General features: G+C 38.4%; 1 protein-coding gene across 1 annotated transcript; it reads right to left on the bottom strand.

Moving 5' to 3' along the window:
- Positions 1-747: 747 nt before the first annotated feature.
- Positions 748-3011, bottom strand: LOC141441681 (uncharacterized). The gene is made up of 2 exons (XM_074106482.1): positions 2661-3011; positions 748-1689 (listed from the first exon to the last, which is right to left on the bottom strand). Exons 1-2 carry the CDS (start codon positions 3009-3011, stop codon positions 1084-1086), a joined length of 957 nt encoding a protein of 318 aa, XP_073962583.1. The 3' UTR covers positions 748-1083.
- Between the last annotated feature and the right edge of the window lie 14476 nt (positions 3012-17487).

Here is a 17487-nt window from a genome sequence, read left to right as displayed (position 1 = left end):
TTTTTGATAACTGGTGGAACATATAAAGATGTAATGTATTCGTCATTGATATCAAGACAGTCATTGGGGTACATAATTCCTGAGACATGTGAAGGTCGATTTACATCAAACGAACATAGAGCTAGAACTAGAACAAGAGCATTCTTTCGTAATCTTTTAGTGTAAACGAAAGCTAGAGGTATCGATTTACAACAAAGAGCTAGAGCTAGAACAAGAGCATTCTTTCGTAATCTTTTAGTGTAAACAAAAGCTAGATCGAATGTTCTTTGCTCATTCGTGTCAATTCTGTGGTTAGTATTGGTAGTGCTTCGTTATGTCTGACTCTGACAGCGATATCATTATTGCAAGTGCTGCATTTATTATTTTGTCGCAAAAACTCAAAAATAAAAGAAGGAAGAGACGTTGGTGGGTTACAAATTTAATGCATCGAAGGACACTGGATAATGTAGGTGAAACAATGACGGATATGCGAAAACAAGAAGAAAGTGGACAATTCCAAAACTTTTGTAGAATGGCGCCAGAGGATTTTGATCATTTACTATCTCTGACCATCGAAAAAATTCGAAAATCAAGTACAAATTTTAGAGACTCGATTCCTGCATATGACAAACTAGCAGTGACTTTGCGATTTTTGGCAACTGGAGATTCCTATGAAAGCCTGATGTATTTTACTAAAATGTCTAAATCGACAATATGTAATGCTATATCTGAAGTATGTGCTGCAATAAATGAAGCATTGCAAAACTATGCTAAGGTAAGTAAAGTTATTACTTTTATACATACCTACACACCTATTATCACGACCGTAATTATTAGTGAAAGTAAGTAAATAAACTAAGACAATTTATTTTTAAGATATTTATTTAAAAAAAACAATCAGAGAACTTAAATAAACAAAAAGTAACTAGAAAAGATTGTTACCGAACACCACCACCACCACTTTTGTTAATGATGAAATGCAGATTTCTTCATAACAATATTTATTCGCTGTATTTAATTATAGGTTTTACAATTTTTTAGAGTGCGCGCGCGCTCGTGGTTGCTTAGGCTGCCGGGTTGTGTTGTTAAGAGTGTTGTTGATTGTTACTTGAATTTTTTAATAAAATGCAGCAAAGACTCCCTGGTTTCTTCAGTTGCGGTATCATCCGGAATGTGTAATTGTTGGCCTAAATTCACATTACTTTCTGAACTAGCTTCCATTTGGTTGGGTGGAGGGGATTGATCTGAGGGTACAGAATACACAATGCAAGTATTTTGTGAACTGTCTGAATATGAAGACATCGGAGTTGATGCTAAATTTGACTCATAATCAAATTTCCCCAAATCAGCGTCGAACAGTATATTATTTATGTAATGTTCAACATACGCTTTCGTCCTTTTTGAGTATTCGCGATGTTTTGAAGCAACATGATTTCCAAAAGCTTGACTCTTGTCCCTTATCTTTGAATCATGTGTATCTTTTAAAATACGGTAGGCTTTGGCTACTCGAGGGTATTCATGTTTTGATTTTTTTGGTGGTATTATGTGGCCAGATTGCAGTGATGTTGATGGTTGCCATTGTGGTGTGGTGTTTCTTGACCCTACTGAAGCTGCAGGTTGTGAATGTGTTGTTGAATCTGACTGTGTATCTGCATTAGGGTCCACTACCGCAGTTTCTTGTTCAATTCGCTCATTCTCCTGCTCATCAGCCTATAAACAAAACAGTTTAATTAATATACACCCTAAAATATTTTTTTATTCATTTCAGACACCGTCAACAGAAGAAGAATGGCTATCAATCGCTCAGGAATTCAATGAGAAGTGGAATTTTCCAAACTGTATTGGCGCTGTAGACGGAAAACACTGCGTCATACAAGCACCTATTAACAGCGGAAGCGACTTTTTTAATTATAAATCCACATTCAGTGTGGTGTTAATGGCCATAGTAGACGCTAACTACAATTTTATATTCGCCGATATTGGTTGTCAGGGCAGAATATCAGATGGCGGAGTTTTCAGAAACACTTCTTTCTATCAAAAACTACAAAATAATGAATTAAATTTGCCCAATGACCAAAGCCTGCCAGGAAGACCACAGAATATGCCATTCGTATTTGTAGCAGATGATGCATTCCCATTACAAAGACACATCATGAAGCCGTATCCTGGTACTCATGCCAGGGGATCCGAAAAACGAATTTACAACTACCGTCTGTCTAGAGCAAGACGAATAGTAGAAAATGCATTTGGCATTCTTTCAGCAGTTTTTCGTGTATTGCGAAAACCTATGTTGCTACAACCTGATAAAGCATCTCTCATCGTAAAAACCTGCGTGTACCTACATAATTATTTGATGAAAAGGAAAGCTTCTAGGAAGCTGTATAATTCACCGGGCATGATGGACAGAATTGAAGATGACGTCGTCATTCCAGGCCAGTGGAGAAATATGGACCGTTTATCATCATTTCTCCCGTTACCCAACACTGGACGAAGACACACTTTGCAATGTGAAAATATCCGGAAAGAATTTTCAGACTATTTTAATTTGACTAATATTTTGCCATGGCAAAACAATATTGCATAATGAAAGCGATAGGAACCGTTACTTTATAAAAAGCGTAAATAACCCAACCTAAAATTATGGTAGAATACCCAATAAATAAACATAACTACCTACTTACCATGTTTTTATTTTGGTTAGTGTCGAAATCAATTGTTTTCCTCGGTTTATATTTGTCCATCAAAAAGTGCATGCTTTTAAATGCAAACCATTTAGAATTATAAATACAATCGGCACCGCTGCCTGACTTCGTACTCATTGTTTTTTGCCTTTCCCGGCGGTAAGATGCAAGAAGCGAGTCCATCTTTTTTTTTAACTCTTCAACATTACATTCCAGTTGTTTTGCGATTTCTCGCCAAGCATCTTGTTTGTAAGTTGTATTTTTATAGTTTTCATACGTCGGATCCCACAGACATCTGAAATTGCGGTAGGCTTCTATCATTAATAAACATTTTTCTTGAGACCAATCCATAATTTAATCGATAAGATACGTAAACAATCGCTAGAACACAAGAACGCTTTGATGAGACCGCTCAGTGGCGCGAGCACGTCCGAACACGCTAGAACGCTCTAAGCAACTGTTCGCGCGCTCTTGCGCCGTTTACATCAAGCGAGCGAGCATTCTTAGAATATTCTATAGAATCTTTGCGAACGCACTAAGAACAACGAAAGAATGCTCTACGCCTGTTTACACTAGAAGAATTTGATGTAGTGGGGATAGAATGAGCATTCGCTCGTTTGGTCTAAACCCACCTTGACGCAATCTACTCTGCACTGAAAACATATTTGAAGGTATGTATAATTTATTACATACTTTATAAATAAAATAACTCAGTACAAATAATCAGACTTTATTTTGCAATGGCACATTAAACATTAATGCTTAACAAATAAATTTACTCTTGAACATATACAAATGTAACGTACTATTTTATTTATTTTTAGTTATTATTATTAAACGCGTCTCTATTATTATTAAAGTTTAAATATTCAACCAGGGTGTCCGGGATACTAATAGTTTGCGAGTCTTGTGTCAAGTTAAATGCTTGTGTTTCTTGCAGCTGGACTGGAACAGCTGGCATGTGTATCAATGGTCTTTGGGGTACCTGGACTGGAACTGGATTATGTATACTTGTATTGAATGTTAATTTTTCAAACCGTCCCAAAAAATAACTTCATTGATGAGCTTTTCAGCTATGCCTTGTTGAATAGCAGTCATGTTGCGGAGTTTAATTGCGACATTTTTTCCTATAGCATCATATTCATCATCTGGGTTTTGTAATCTTTTTACCTATTAACGATATTGTGTCTTCAATGGCGGCATTGCCGTGTCGCTTACGACGTGCAGATGAAGCAGCAGATGTTGCAGGTGTCGCGGGTGATGACACGTTGCAAATGGTACTCTGTAAATAAAAATGATATCATTTATACTGAATTATGGGTCTTTTTGTTACAGTTCCCGAGTTCAGAAGAAGAATGGCTAGCAATTGCTGAAGAGTTTGAGCGTACATGGCAATTTCCAAATTGTTTAGGAGCCGTCGATGGGAAACATGTAGCTATAGTCCCTCCTGCCGGAGCCGGCTCACTTTTTTTTAATTATAAAGGGTATCACAGTATTGTACTTATAGGAATTGCAAATGCAAATTATGAATTTATTTATGTAGATATTGGAACAAATGGACGTATTTCTGAAAGAGGTGTATGTTATGAATGTACATCACTAGAAAAGAGACACAGCACTATTGCCGCCTTATTGGAACTGTCAACGTCTAACTGACACCGCTACTCTGTGATCTGCAATTCTGCAATTAAACAATATATGTACTTATTAGTCGAAATAAAACAACTCCAATGTGATTGAGCATTAATTTTATTCTTCTTCGCGCTGCTTCACCCAACAATTGGTAGCAGAGCGTGGTTTTGAAGGAGAAACGTCGGGTATCTCCTATGGGAACGGCGCGTGCAATATATGCATCAACGGTTTCGCCGGGTTCTAAATCCGGGCACTTCAGGTCGCCCATGAGGTTAGAAACTAAAATAGATCTTTTCCCAACGATCTTTGTTTCTAATGCTCCTCCAACCATTTTAGGCGCGATCTTTTGCAAATTACTCATGAAGGGAGTAAGGCCTAGTATGTCGACCCCTATATTTCTATTCAGATCATAATCTGCTGGGATTATGTCGTCCGGATTTTCAAGTACGTGGTCGGCTGACCATCTACAAGCCGGAATGGGGTTATTCTCATGGAATCTTCTCCTTATCAGTTCAGGAGTTTCCCTGTCAGCAAGTTCAACAACTGTCTCACGCAGCGTTGAAAGTACTACGCTCTCTGGGCGTGGCTGCAAGTTTCCATCTTCATCTCGACGTTCGGCAGCGATTACAGGGAGGTACACAATGTCAAGGACATCGTTAACAATTCCAATGACATCAATGGCCATTTTGATCGCCATAGGGTAGATGTTGTACCGAGAAATATCTTCTAAAAAGTCAGATCGTACATTCTGATGTCGATACACGGAGGTCGGGTCACGTAACATGACTCCAGATTCCTTTTTGGACCTTTAGAACTTTTGCTTCAAAGGCAGCCAGAAATACTCGATACATCTGGTGGATATTTGGTATCATTACAGCAGCACGATGCTGGTTAGCGGCATAAGTTGTGTACAGGCATCCAAAACCCATAGATCGGGTGGTGACCGGTAACATTTGAGGTTGTTTAACTACGTTATCGGTTAGTTTATTAATCTTCTCTGCATCCATGCCTACGAACAGCTCTTTCCTTATTTCTTCTTGATTCTGTATTAGTGTTTGCATTCCGGTTTTAAATCGATGCTGTTCCATGCGTGCTTTGTTATATCCAGTTCGAGATTTACTTTCATTTTGCTTGCTCCTTGGTGGCGGACGGGATTTCTTCCTATCCTCGGGGCGTTCTCGGTGTTCATGACTTTCGTCGGTAAGTTTGCGGTATGATGACATAGCGTAAGTGGGGCTGATATCAGTATCCCTAAAAATTTTATTTTATTCTTCTTCGCGCTGCTTCACCCAACAATTGGTAGCAGAGCGTGGTTCGCGCGTACACGTCGGAGTAAGAAGAATGTCGACCTCATACCATCGCATCGATGCCCTCACGAAAGAAAATTACGATACGTGGTGCCTCCAAGCGCAAGCAGTGCTTATCAAAAATGGCCTGTGGGGATACGCAAACGGAGATATAACCGACCCGACTTCAACGCCCGGCAACGAAGCAGCAAAGAAAGAATTCCATCAGAACGATTTGTTGGCACGTTCAGAGTTACTATTGCTTATCTCGCCTTCAGAGCTGAAGCAAGTAAAAGGATGTAAAACATCATATGAACTTTGGAACAAACTAAAAAGTACATACCAGAGCACAGGCCCAGCTAGAAAAGCAACATTGTTAAAGCAACTGATATTAAAAAAGCAAGACAGTGGTGATGTTCGTGAACATTTAAACAATTTTATGGACATTGTGGACAAGTTAGCCGATATGAATATAGACCTACATCCTGATCTTCTAAGTATTATGATGTTGTATAGCTTACCTGCTTCATATGAAAACTTTCGCATAGCTGTTGAGTCGAGAGACACACTCCCAAAGCCGGAGGAGCTAAAAATCAAAATAATAGAAGAAAGTGAGGCTAGAAAAAGCAAGGACACACAACGAGAAAAGGGTGAAGGTGCATTTTATACCAAGAAAAAAGGAAAATACTGCCAAAAATGTAAGAAAAAAGGACACACAAATGAAGAATGTTGGAGTAATAGACATAAAAATCAACATTTCAAGAAAAAGGAGGAAAAGAACTTCAGCATCACACCTACATGTTTATCCATCACTTCTTCAGATGTGTGGTGTTTGGACAGTGGCTGTACATCCCATATGTGCGCACAAGAGGATAATTTTGAAAACATTCAATCTGAAGCCGGATCTTTGAGGTTAGCATCTGAAAGTCACACAGCAAAAATAGAAGGCATAGGAAAAGTGTCTCTGAACATCAATAATGAAACATATAACCTCCATGATACACTTTATGTTCCTACCTTAGCAACAAACTTACTGTCGGTGGCAAAAATTACAGAAAAAGGAAACAGTGTGTTATTTACAAAAGAAAAAGCCTACATCAAGGACAAAAAGGGTGAAATTACTTTAACCGCTGTGAAAGAAAATGGCCTGTACTACACAAAGGGGGAAAAAGCAAATATGACCCGAAGTGAAAATAATCTTGAAATGTGGCATCGAAAACTCGGTCATCTAAATGAAAATGACTTAAGGTTAGCTGCAAATAAAAATTTAATTAAAGGTCTAGAATTAAAGGGAGGAAACTTACCTGAATGTGAAGTGTGCATTAAAGGTAAGATGACCCGATTACCGTTCTCGTCCGTGGATGGACCACAGTCTACACAGCCATTAGAGATTATTCACAGTGATGTATGCGGACCCATAAATACTGAAACACTGGCAGGAGCAAAATATTTTGTGACGTTCCTGGATGACTACACGAAATATTGCTGCATCTACTTCATCTCACACAAAAACGAAGTGTATGAGAAATTTAAGGAATATAAAACCAAGGTAGAGAAGTTCCATAATAAAGAAATAAAAAGTCTGCAGTCCGATAATGGAACCGAATACTGCAATCGAGATTTTGATGAGTATTTGAAACAAAATGGTATTAAAAGAAGGCTCACAGCACCGTACACACCGCAACAAAATGGCCAGAGTGAACGAAAAAATAGATCATTACTCGACAGAGCTCGATGCTTAATGATCGATGGAAACATACCTCAAAAACTTTGGGCAGAGGCGGTGTACACAGCTAATTATTTAATTAACCGAAGTCCGGCAAAAGCTTTGAAAGGTTGTACACCCTATGAAAGATGGACGGGACGTACACCTTCCGGACGACACTTACATGTATTCGGGGTAAGGCATTTGTTCTGAACAAACATAGAAAAGGAAAATTTACACCAAAATCAACAGAAGGAGTGTTCATGGGCTATGCACAAAATGCAAAAGGATTTCGCATTTATTTACCTGAAAGAGAAAGTGTAATAATTAGCAGAGACGTGAAATTCATCAACAAGATGTACTATACCATTGAAGGTGACCATAAAGAAGAAACCTATGACAAACTCTTCGACGAACAGGAACTGCGGCAACCTGAAAAAGAAAATAATTTTATTAAAAATCCAGAAATTATCAAAAAGGAAAAACAAAGAAAGAAGAAAGAAAACTTACCTGTAGTAGAAGTTGAATTCACACCAAAAACAATTCACAATCCTGCAGTAGAAGCGCCTGTACAAGAATCCGAAGATCTCGAAAGCGAAACAATTGCCAGTGAAGAACCTGAAATCACAGAAAGCACCAACTCTGAAAATGAAAATACAAGGCCTCGTAGAGAACGAAAAACTCCTGCTTGGCAGAAGGATTATTTACTTAATCAAGACTCTTCATCTGATGAATACCATGAACCATCAAATAACGTGGATATAGATGAGATTACTTTCCTATGTGAAGCAGAGACTAAATGTCAAAATAATGAAGAATGGCATGAAGCCATAAAAGCAGAAATAAAGGCACAAGTCAAAAACGAAACCTGGAAAATCGTAAGGAAAGAAAAAGGCATGAAGATTATTGATAACAAAATGGTACTGAAAAAGAAACTAAATTCTGAAAAGGGAGAAACAAAGAAAGCCAGACTTGTGGCACGGGGATTTGGACAACGTCCAGGTATTGATTTCAATGAAACGTTTGCACCTGTTACAAAATTGAGTTCTATCAGATCCGTAATAGGAATAGCAATTGAAGAGGATTTAGAGCTAAACCAAATGGATGTCACAACTGCATACCTAAACGGAGAATTGGAAGAGAAAATTTTCATGAAACTCCCAGAATGCATAGAGCGATATGTGGCTGAAATTATGGTAGAGGCATGTGATGAAGATGATTTCACCTTATACAATAAAGCAAAGACAATGCTAGAAGATATAAAAGGCATTGAAGGAGAAAAAGTATGTCACTTAAAAAAGGCACTCTACGGATTAAAACAAGCCGGAAGGCAGTGGTACACAAAATTGGACACAGAACTAAAGAAATTAGGATTTGAAGCATCACGGGCAGATCCGTGTGTTTACATATTGGCGAAAGGAGGAGTAAAAATAATAATCGCCATATATGTAGACGACCTGTTAATTGCATATTCTTGTCCTAGAAAACTTGGCGAAATCAAAAATATATTAAATGAAAAATTTGAAATTAAAGACTTAGGAAGACCAAAACGCCTCATCGGAATAGACATAACATACAAAGAAAAGGAAATAAAATTAACACAGAAGAATTTCATCCAAGAAATATTAAAGAAATTTAAGATGGAAGAGTGTAACCCTACTACCACACCAATGGAAGTGAATTTAAATCTAGAACCAGAAACCAAAGAAAAAGATGAGAGTTTACCTTATAGAAACTTAATTGGGACCTTGATGTACTTGTCGGTAGCTACAAGGCCTGACATAACGTATGCCGTGAATTACTTGTCGAGATTCAACGACAGCTTCGGGAAAGAGCATTACAAGTCGGCGAAACGAGTTGTACGTTACTTAAAGGGCACAATGGATATTGGCCTGACATTTACTAAAACACAAGAACCACTACAAGGTATGGCCGACGCCGATTGGGGCGCGTGTAAAATGGACCGAAAATCCTGTTCAGGCTACAGTTTCAAATATGCAGGAGCAGCTATCAGCTGGGCCTCCAAGAAGCAAAGAAGCGTTGCCCTATCAACTGCCGAGGCTGAATATGTGGCCCTCACCGAAGCCGCTAAGGAAGCTGTTCACCTAAAATCATTATTCAAAGATCTAGGAGTCCATTTGGGACAGATAACAGTTTGGAATGACAACCAAGCCGCTTTGAAATTAAGCCAGAACCCCATAGTGTCTTCAAAATCAAAGCACATAGATCTGAAGATACACTACATAAGAGATTGCATCAAAGAAGGAGTTTTGAAAGTCATGTACCTGTGCACTGAAGACATGGAAGCCGACATTTTAACAAAAGCATTACCAGGACCTCGATTATCCAACCTGAGATGCAAACTGGGACTCATACAATAGCGTTGTGAGGAGGAGTGTTATGAATGTACATCACTAGAAAAGAGACACAGCACTATTGCCGCCTTATTGGAACTGTCAACGTCTAACTGACACCGCTACTCTGTGATCTGCAATTCTGCAATTAAACAATATATGTACTTATTAGTCGAAATAAAACAACTCCAATGTGATTGAGCATTAATTTTATTCTTCTTCGCGCTGCTTCACCCAACAATTGGTAGCAGAGCGTGGTTTTGAAGGAGAAACGTCGGGTATCTCCTATGGGAACGGCGCGTGCAATATATGCATCAACGGTTTCGCCGGGTTCTAAATCCGGGCACTTCAGGTCGCCCATGAGGTTAGAAACTAAAATAGATCTTTTCCCAACGATCTTTGTTTCTAATGCTCCTCCAACCATTTTAGGCGCGATCTTTTGCAAATTACTCATGAAGGGAGTAAGGCCTAGTATGTCGACCCCTATATTTCTATTCAGATCATAATCTGCTGGGATTATGTCGTCCGGATTTTCAAGTACGTGGTCGGCTGACCATCTACAAGCCGGAATGGGGTTATTCTCATGGAATCTTCTCCTTATCAGTTCAGGAGTTTCCCTGTCAGCAAGTTCAACAACTGTCTCACGCAGCGTTGAAAGTACTACGCTCTCTGGGCGTGGCTGCAAGTTTCCATCTTCATCTCGACGTTCGGCAGCGATTACAGGGAGGTACACAATGTCAAGGACATCGTTAACAATTCCAATGACATCAATGACCATTTTGATCGCCATAGGGTAGATGTTGTACCGAGAAATATCTTCTAAAAAGTCAGATCGTACATTCTGATGTCGATACACGGAGGTCGGGTCACGTAACATGACTCCAGATTCCTTTTTGGACCTTTAGAACTTTTGCTTCAAAGGCAGCCAGAAATACTCGATACATCTGGTGGATATTTGGTATCATTACAGCAGCACGATGCTGGTTAGCGGCATAAGTTGTGTACAGGCATCCAAAACCCATAGATCGGGTGGTGACCGGTAACATTTGAGGTTGTTTAACTACGTTATCGGTTAGTTTATTAATCTTCTCTGCATCCATGCCTACGAACAGCTCTTTCCTTATTTCTTCTTGATTCTGTATTAGTGTTTGCATTCCGGTTTTAAATCGATGCTGTTCCATGCGTGCTTTGTTATATCCAGTTCGAGATTTACTTTCATTTTGCTTGCTCCTTGGTGGCGGACGGGATTTCTTCCTATCCTCGGGGCGTTCTCGGTGTTCATGACTTTCGTCGGTAAGTTTGCGGTATGATGACATAGCGTAAGTCAGAGATAACGCAAATTTAATTTTTAACATTTTGCACTATAACTTTTGCTGAAAAATTGCTCTGCTGATTTTTATTTTTTTTATATGATTTTATTTGCTAAAATAAATAGCTTTAATAAGTTATCCAAAACTTTTTCCTTTTGAAACATATTTTTTTTTTTTTGCTTAGTTACGTCGTGTGAATAATTGCTCAGGCAAATTAATTAAGTTTCTTACTTAGAGGTTGCTCTATTGTAATAGATTTTTCAATAATCCAATTGAAATTCAACCGAATGCCAAGTTTTTAAAATATCAATAGTTGCTAATACTAAGTGTATCAAATTTACTTGGAGATTCGTTATATGGAGACTTCCGAAAAATTCTCCCGCCTATGAAACTTGGCACATGATGAAAATAGGTAATACAGATTATAGATATACAATAATCCAACAACTTTTCTTAAGTGGGTGATAGACGTACGAACTTAAAGTCTGCGGTTTTTAAGATCGCGAACTTACTTGGCTCGACGCCGGCGATACACGCGCCAACTTACTCATACCGTATCGCGATGTCGTCCACTGAAGAAGCTTTGTGTTATTTAGGAATTATATCGTATTACATTTCAAAAACTAAAAACAATAGACGAAGGCGAAAAGTGTGGGTTAAGAACTGGCTTACAAAAAGAGAGCGTTTATCACATGTGAATTTAGTAAGAGAGTTACGTGAAGAGAAGGAAGATTTCCAGAATTATTTCAGAATGCCTGAGCCTGTGTATGAAGAACTTTTGTGTTTAGTCACACCAATTATAGCTAAACAGGATACTTGCATGAGAGAAGCTATTTCACCGCATGAACGTTTAAGTGCAACATTACGATTTTTGATAACTGGTGGAACATATAAAGATGTAATGTATTCGTCATTGATATCAAGACAGTCATTGGGGTACATAATTCCTGAGACATGTGAAGGTCGATTTACATCAAACGAACATAGAGCTAGAACTAGAACAAGAGCATTCTTTCGTAATCTTTTAGTGTAAACGAAAGCTAGAGGTATCGATTTACAACAAAGAGCTAGAGCTAGAACAAGAGCATTCTTTCGTAATCTTTTAGTGTAAACAAAAGCTAGATCGAATGTTCTTTGCTCATTCGTGTCAATTCTGTGGTTAGTATTGGTAGTGCTTCGTTATGTCTGACTCTGACAGCGATATCATTATTGCAAGTGCTGCATTTATTATTTTGTCGCAAAAACTCAAAAATAAAAGAAGGAAGAGACGTTGGTGGGTTACAAATTTAATGCATCGAAGGACACTGGATAATGTAGGTGAAACAATGACGGATATGCGAAAACAAGAAGAAAGTGGACAATTCCAAAACTTTTGTAGAATGGCGCCAGAGGATTTTGATCATTTACTATCTCTGACCATCGAAAAAATTCGAAAATCAAGTACAAATTTTAGAGACTCGATTCCTGCATATGACAAACTAGCAGTGACTTTGCGATTTTTGGCAACTGGAGATTCCTATGAAAGCCTGATGTATTTTACTAAAATGTCTAAATCGACAATATGTAATGCTATATCTGAAGTATGTGCTGCAATAAATGAAGCATTGCAAAACTATGCTAAGGTAAGTAAAGTTATTACTTTTATACATACCTACACACCTATTATCACGACCGTAATTATTAGTGAAAGTAAGTAAATAAACTAAGACAATTTATTTTTAAGATATTTATTTAAAAAAAACAATCAGAGAACTTAAATAAACAAAAAGTAACTAGAAAAGATTGTTACCGAACACCACCACCACCACTTTTGTTAATGATGAAATGCAGATTTCTTCATAACAATATTTATTCGCTGTATTTAATTATAGGTTTTACAATTTTTTAGAGTGCGCGCGCGCTCGTGGTTGCTTAGGCTGCCGGGTTGTGTTGTTAAGAGTGTTGTTGATTGTTACTTGAATTTTTTAATAAAATGCAGCAAAGACTCCCTGGTTTCTTCAGTTGCGGTATCATCCGGAATGTGTAATTGTTGGCCTAAATTCACATTACTTTCTGAACTAGCTTCCATTTGGTTGGGTGGAGGGGATTGATCTGAGGGTACAGAATACACAATGCAAGTATTTTGTGAACTGTCTGAATATGAAGACATCGGAGTTGATGCTAAATTTGACTCATAATCAAATTTCCCCAAATCAGCGTCGAACAGTATATTATTTATGTAATGTTCAACATACGCTTTCGTCCTTTTTGAGTATTCGCGATGTTTTGAAGCAACATGATTTCCAAAAGCTTGACTCTTGTCCCTTATCTTTGAATCATGTGTATCTTTTAAAATACGGTAGGCTTTGGCTACTCGAGGGTATTCATGTTTTGATTTTTTTGGTGGTATTATGTGGCCAGATTGCAGTGATGTTGATGGTTGCCATTGTGGTGTGGTGTTTCTTGACCCTACTGAAGCTGCAGGTTGTGAATGTGTTGTTGAATCTGACTGTGTATCTGCATTAGGGTCCACTACCGCAGTTTCTTGTTCAATTCGCTCATTCTCCTGCTCATCAGCCTATAAACAAAACAGTTTAATTAAAATACACCCTAAAATATTTTTTTATTCATTTCAGACACCGTCAACAGAAGAAGAATGGCTATCAATCGCTCAGGAATTCAATGAGAAGTGGAATTTTCCAAACTGTATTGGCGCTGTAGACGGAAAACACTGCGTCATACAAGCACCTATTAACAGCGGAAGCGACTTTTTTAATTATAAATCCACATTCAGTGTGGTGTTAATGGCCATAGTAGACGCTAACTACAATTTTATATTCGCCGATATTGGTTGTCAGGGCAGAATATCAGATGGCGGAGTTTTCAGAAACACTTCTTTCTATCAAAAACTACAAAATAATGAATTAAATTTGCCCAATGACCAAAGCCTGCCAGGAAGACAACAGAATATGCCATTCGTATTTGTAGCAGATGATGCATTCCATTACAAAGACACATCATGAAGCCGTATCCTGGTACTCATGCCAGGGGATCCGAAAAACGAATTTACAACTACCGTCTGTCTAGAGCAAGACGAATAGTAGAAAATGCATTTGGCATTCTTTCAGCAGTTTTTCGTGTATTGCGAAAACCTATGTTGCTACAACCTGATAAAGCATCTCTCATCGTAAAAACCTGCGTGTACCTACATAATTATTTGATGAAAAGGAAAGCTTCTAGGAAGCTGTATAATTCACCGGGCATGATGGACAGAATTGAAGATGACGTCGTCATTCCAGGCCAGTGGAGAAATATGGACCGTTTATCATCATTTCTCCCGTTACCCAACACTGGACGAAGACACACTTTGCAATGTGAAAATATCCGGAAAGAATTTTCAGACTATTTTAATTTGACTAATATTTTGCCATGGCAAAACAATATTGCATAATGAAAGCGATAGGAACCGTTACTTTATAAAAAGCGTAAATAACCAACCTAAATTATGGTAGAATACCCAATAAATAAACATAACTACCTACTTACCATGTTTTTATTTTGGTTAGTGTCGAAATCAATTGTTTTCCTCGGTTTATATTTGTCCATCAAAAGTGCATGCTTTTAAATGCAAACCATTTAGAATTATAAATACAATCGGCACCGCTGCCTGACTTCGTACTCATTGTTTTTTGCCTTTCCCGGCGGTAAGATGCAAGAAGCGAGTCCATCTTTTTTTTAACTCTTCAACATTACATTCCAGTTGTTTTGCGATTTCTCGCCAAGCATCTTGTTTGTAAGTTGTATTTTTATAGTTTTCATACGTCGGATCCCACAGACATCTGAAATTGCGGTAGGCTTCTATCATTAATAAACATTTTTCTTGAGACCAATCCATAATTTAATCGATAAGATACGTAAACAATCGCTAGAACACAAGAACGCTTTGATGAGACCGCTCAGTGGCGCGAGCACGTCCGAACACGCTAGAACGCTCTAAGCAACTGTTCGCGCGCTCTTGCGCCGTTTACATCAAGCGAGCGAGCATTCTTAGAATATTCTATAGAATCTTTGCGAACGCACTAAGAACAACGAAAGAATGCTCTACGCCTGTTTACACTAGAAGAATTTGATGTAGTGGGGATAGAATGAGCATTCGCTCGTTTGGTCTAAACCCACCTTGACGCAATCTACTCTGCACTGAAAACATATTTGAAGGTATGTATAATTTATTACATACTTTATAAATAAAATAACTCAGTACAAATAATCAGACTTTATTTTGCAATGGCACATTAAACATTAATGCTTAACAAATAAATTTACTCTTGAACATATACAAATGTAACGTACTATTTTATTTATTTTTAGTTATTATTATTAAACGCGTCTCTATTATTATTAAAGTTTAAATATTCAACCAGGGTGTCCGGGATACTAATAGTTTGCGAGTCTTGTGTCAAGTTAAATGCTTGTGTTTCTTGCAGCTGGACTGGAACAGCTGGCATGTGTATCAATGGGTCTTTGGGGTACCTGGACTGGAACTGGATTATGTATACTTGTATTGAATGTTAATTTTTTCAAACCGTCCCAAAAAATAACTTCATTGATGAGCTTTTCAGCTATGCCTTGTTGAATAGCAGTCATGTTGCGGAGTTTAATTGCGACATTTTTTCCTATAGCATCATATTCATCATCTGGGTTTTGTAATCTTTTTACCTATTAACGATATTGTGTCTTCAATGGCGGCATTGCCGTGTCGCTTACGACGTGCAGATGAAGCAGCAGATGTTGCAGGTGTCGCGGGTGATGACACGTTGCAAATGGTACTCTGTAAATAAAAATGATATCATTTATACTGAATTATGGGTCTTTTTGTTACAGTTCCCGAGTTCAGAAGAAGAATGGCTAGCAATTGCTGAAGAGTTTGAGCGTACATGGCATTTCCAAATTGTTTAGGAGCCGTCGATGGGAAACATGTAGCTATAGTCCCCTCCTGCCGGAGCCGGCTCACTTTTTTTTAATTATAAAGGGTATCACAGTATTTGTACTTATAGGAATTGCAAATGCAAATTATGAATTTATTTATGTAGATATTGGAACAAATGGACGTATTTCTGAAAGAGGTGTATGTTATGAATGTACATCACTAGAAAAGAGACACAGCACTATTGCCGCCTTATTGGAACTGTCAACGTCTAACTGACACCGCTACTCTGTGATCTGCAATTCTGCAATTAAACAATATATGTACTTATTAGTCGAAATAAAACAACTCCAATGTGATTGAGCATTAATTTTATTCTTCTTCGCGCTGCTTCACCCAACAATTGGTAGCAGAGCGTGGTTTTGAAGGAGAACGTCGGGTATCTCCTATGGGAACGGCGCGTGCAATATATGCATCAACGGTTTCGCCGGGTTCTAAATCCGGGCACTTCAGGTCGCCCATGAGGTTAGAAACTAAAATAGATCTTTTTCCCAACGATCTTTGTTTCTAATGCTCCTCCAACCATTTTAGGCGCGATCTTTTGCAAATTACTCATGAAGGGAGTAAGGCCTAGTATGTCGACCCTATATTTCTATTCAGATCATAATCTGCTGGGATTATGTCGTCCGGATTCAAGTACGTGTCGGCTGACCATCTACAAGCCGGGAATGGGGTTATTCTCATGGAATCTTCTCCTTATCAGTTCAGGAGTTTCCCTGTCAGCAAGTTTCAACAAACTGTCTCACGCAGCGTTGAAAGTACTACGCTCTCTGGGCGTGGCTGCAAGTTTCCATCTTCATCTCGACGTTCGGCAGCGATTACAGGAGGTACAAATGTCAAGGACATCGTTAACAATTCCAATGACATCAATGACCATTTTGATCGCCATAGGGTAGATGTTGTACCGAGAAATATCTTCTAAAAAGTCAGATCGTACATTCTGATGTCGATACACGGAGGTCGGGTCACGTAACATGACTCCAGATTCCTTTTTGGACCTTTAGAACTTTTGCTTCAAAGGCAGCCAGAAATACTCCGATACATCTGGTGGATATTTGGTATCATTACAGCAGCACGATGCTGGTTAGCGGCATAAGTTGTGTACAGGCATCCAAAACCCATAGATCGAGGTGGTGACCGGTAACATTTGAGGTTTGTTTAACTACGTTATCGGTTAGTTTATTAAATCTTCTCTGCATCCATGCCTACGAACAGCTCTTTCCTTATTTCTTCTTGATTCTGTATTAGTGTTTGCATTCCGTTTTTAAATCGATGCTGTTCCATGCGTGCTTGTTATATCCAGTTCGAGATTTACTTTCATTTTGCTTGCTCTTGGTGCGGGACGGGATTTCTTCCTATCCTCGGGGCGTTTCTCGGTGTTCATGACTTTCGTCGGTAAGTTTGCGGTATGATGACATAGCGTAAGTCAGAGATAACGCCAAATTTAATTTTAACATTTTGCACTATAACTTTTGCTGAAAAATTGCTCCTGCTGATTTTTATTTTTTTATATGATTTTATTTGCGTTTATCACATGTGATTTAGGAAGGAGAGTTACGTGAAGAGAAGGAAGATTT

Source organism: Choristoneura fumiferana, chromosome 24, assembly GCF_025370935.1.
Source record: "Choristoneura fumiferana chromosome 24, NRCan_CFum_1, whole genome shotgun sequence".
NCBI lineage: Eukaryota > Metazoa > Arthropoda > Insecta > Lepidoptera > Tortricidae > Choristoneura > Choristoneura fumiferana.
The sequence above is the reverse complement of the archived record's forward strand: the minus strand, read 5'-3'. Positions and strand labels throughout refer to the sequence as shown.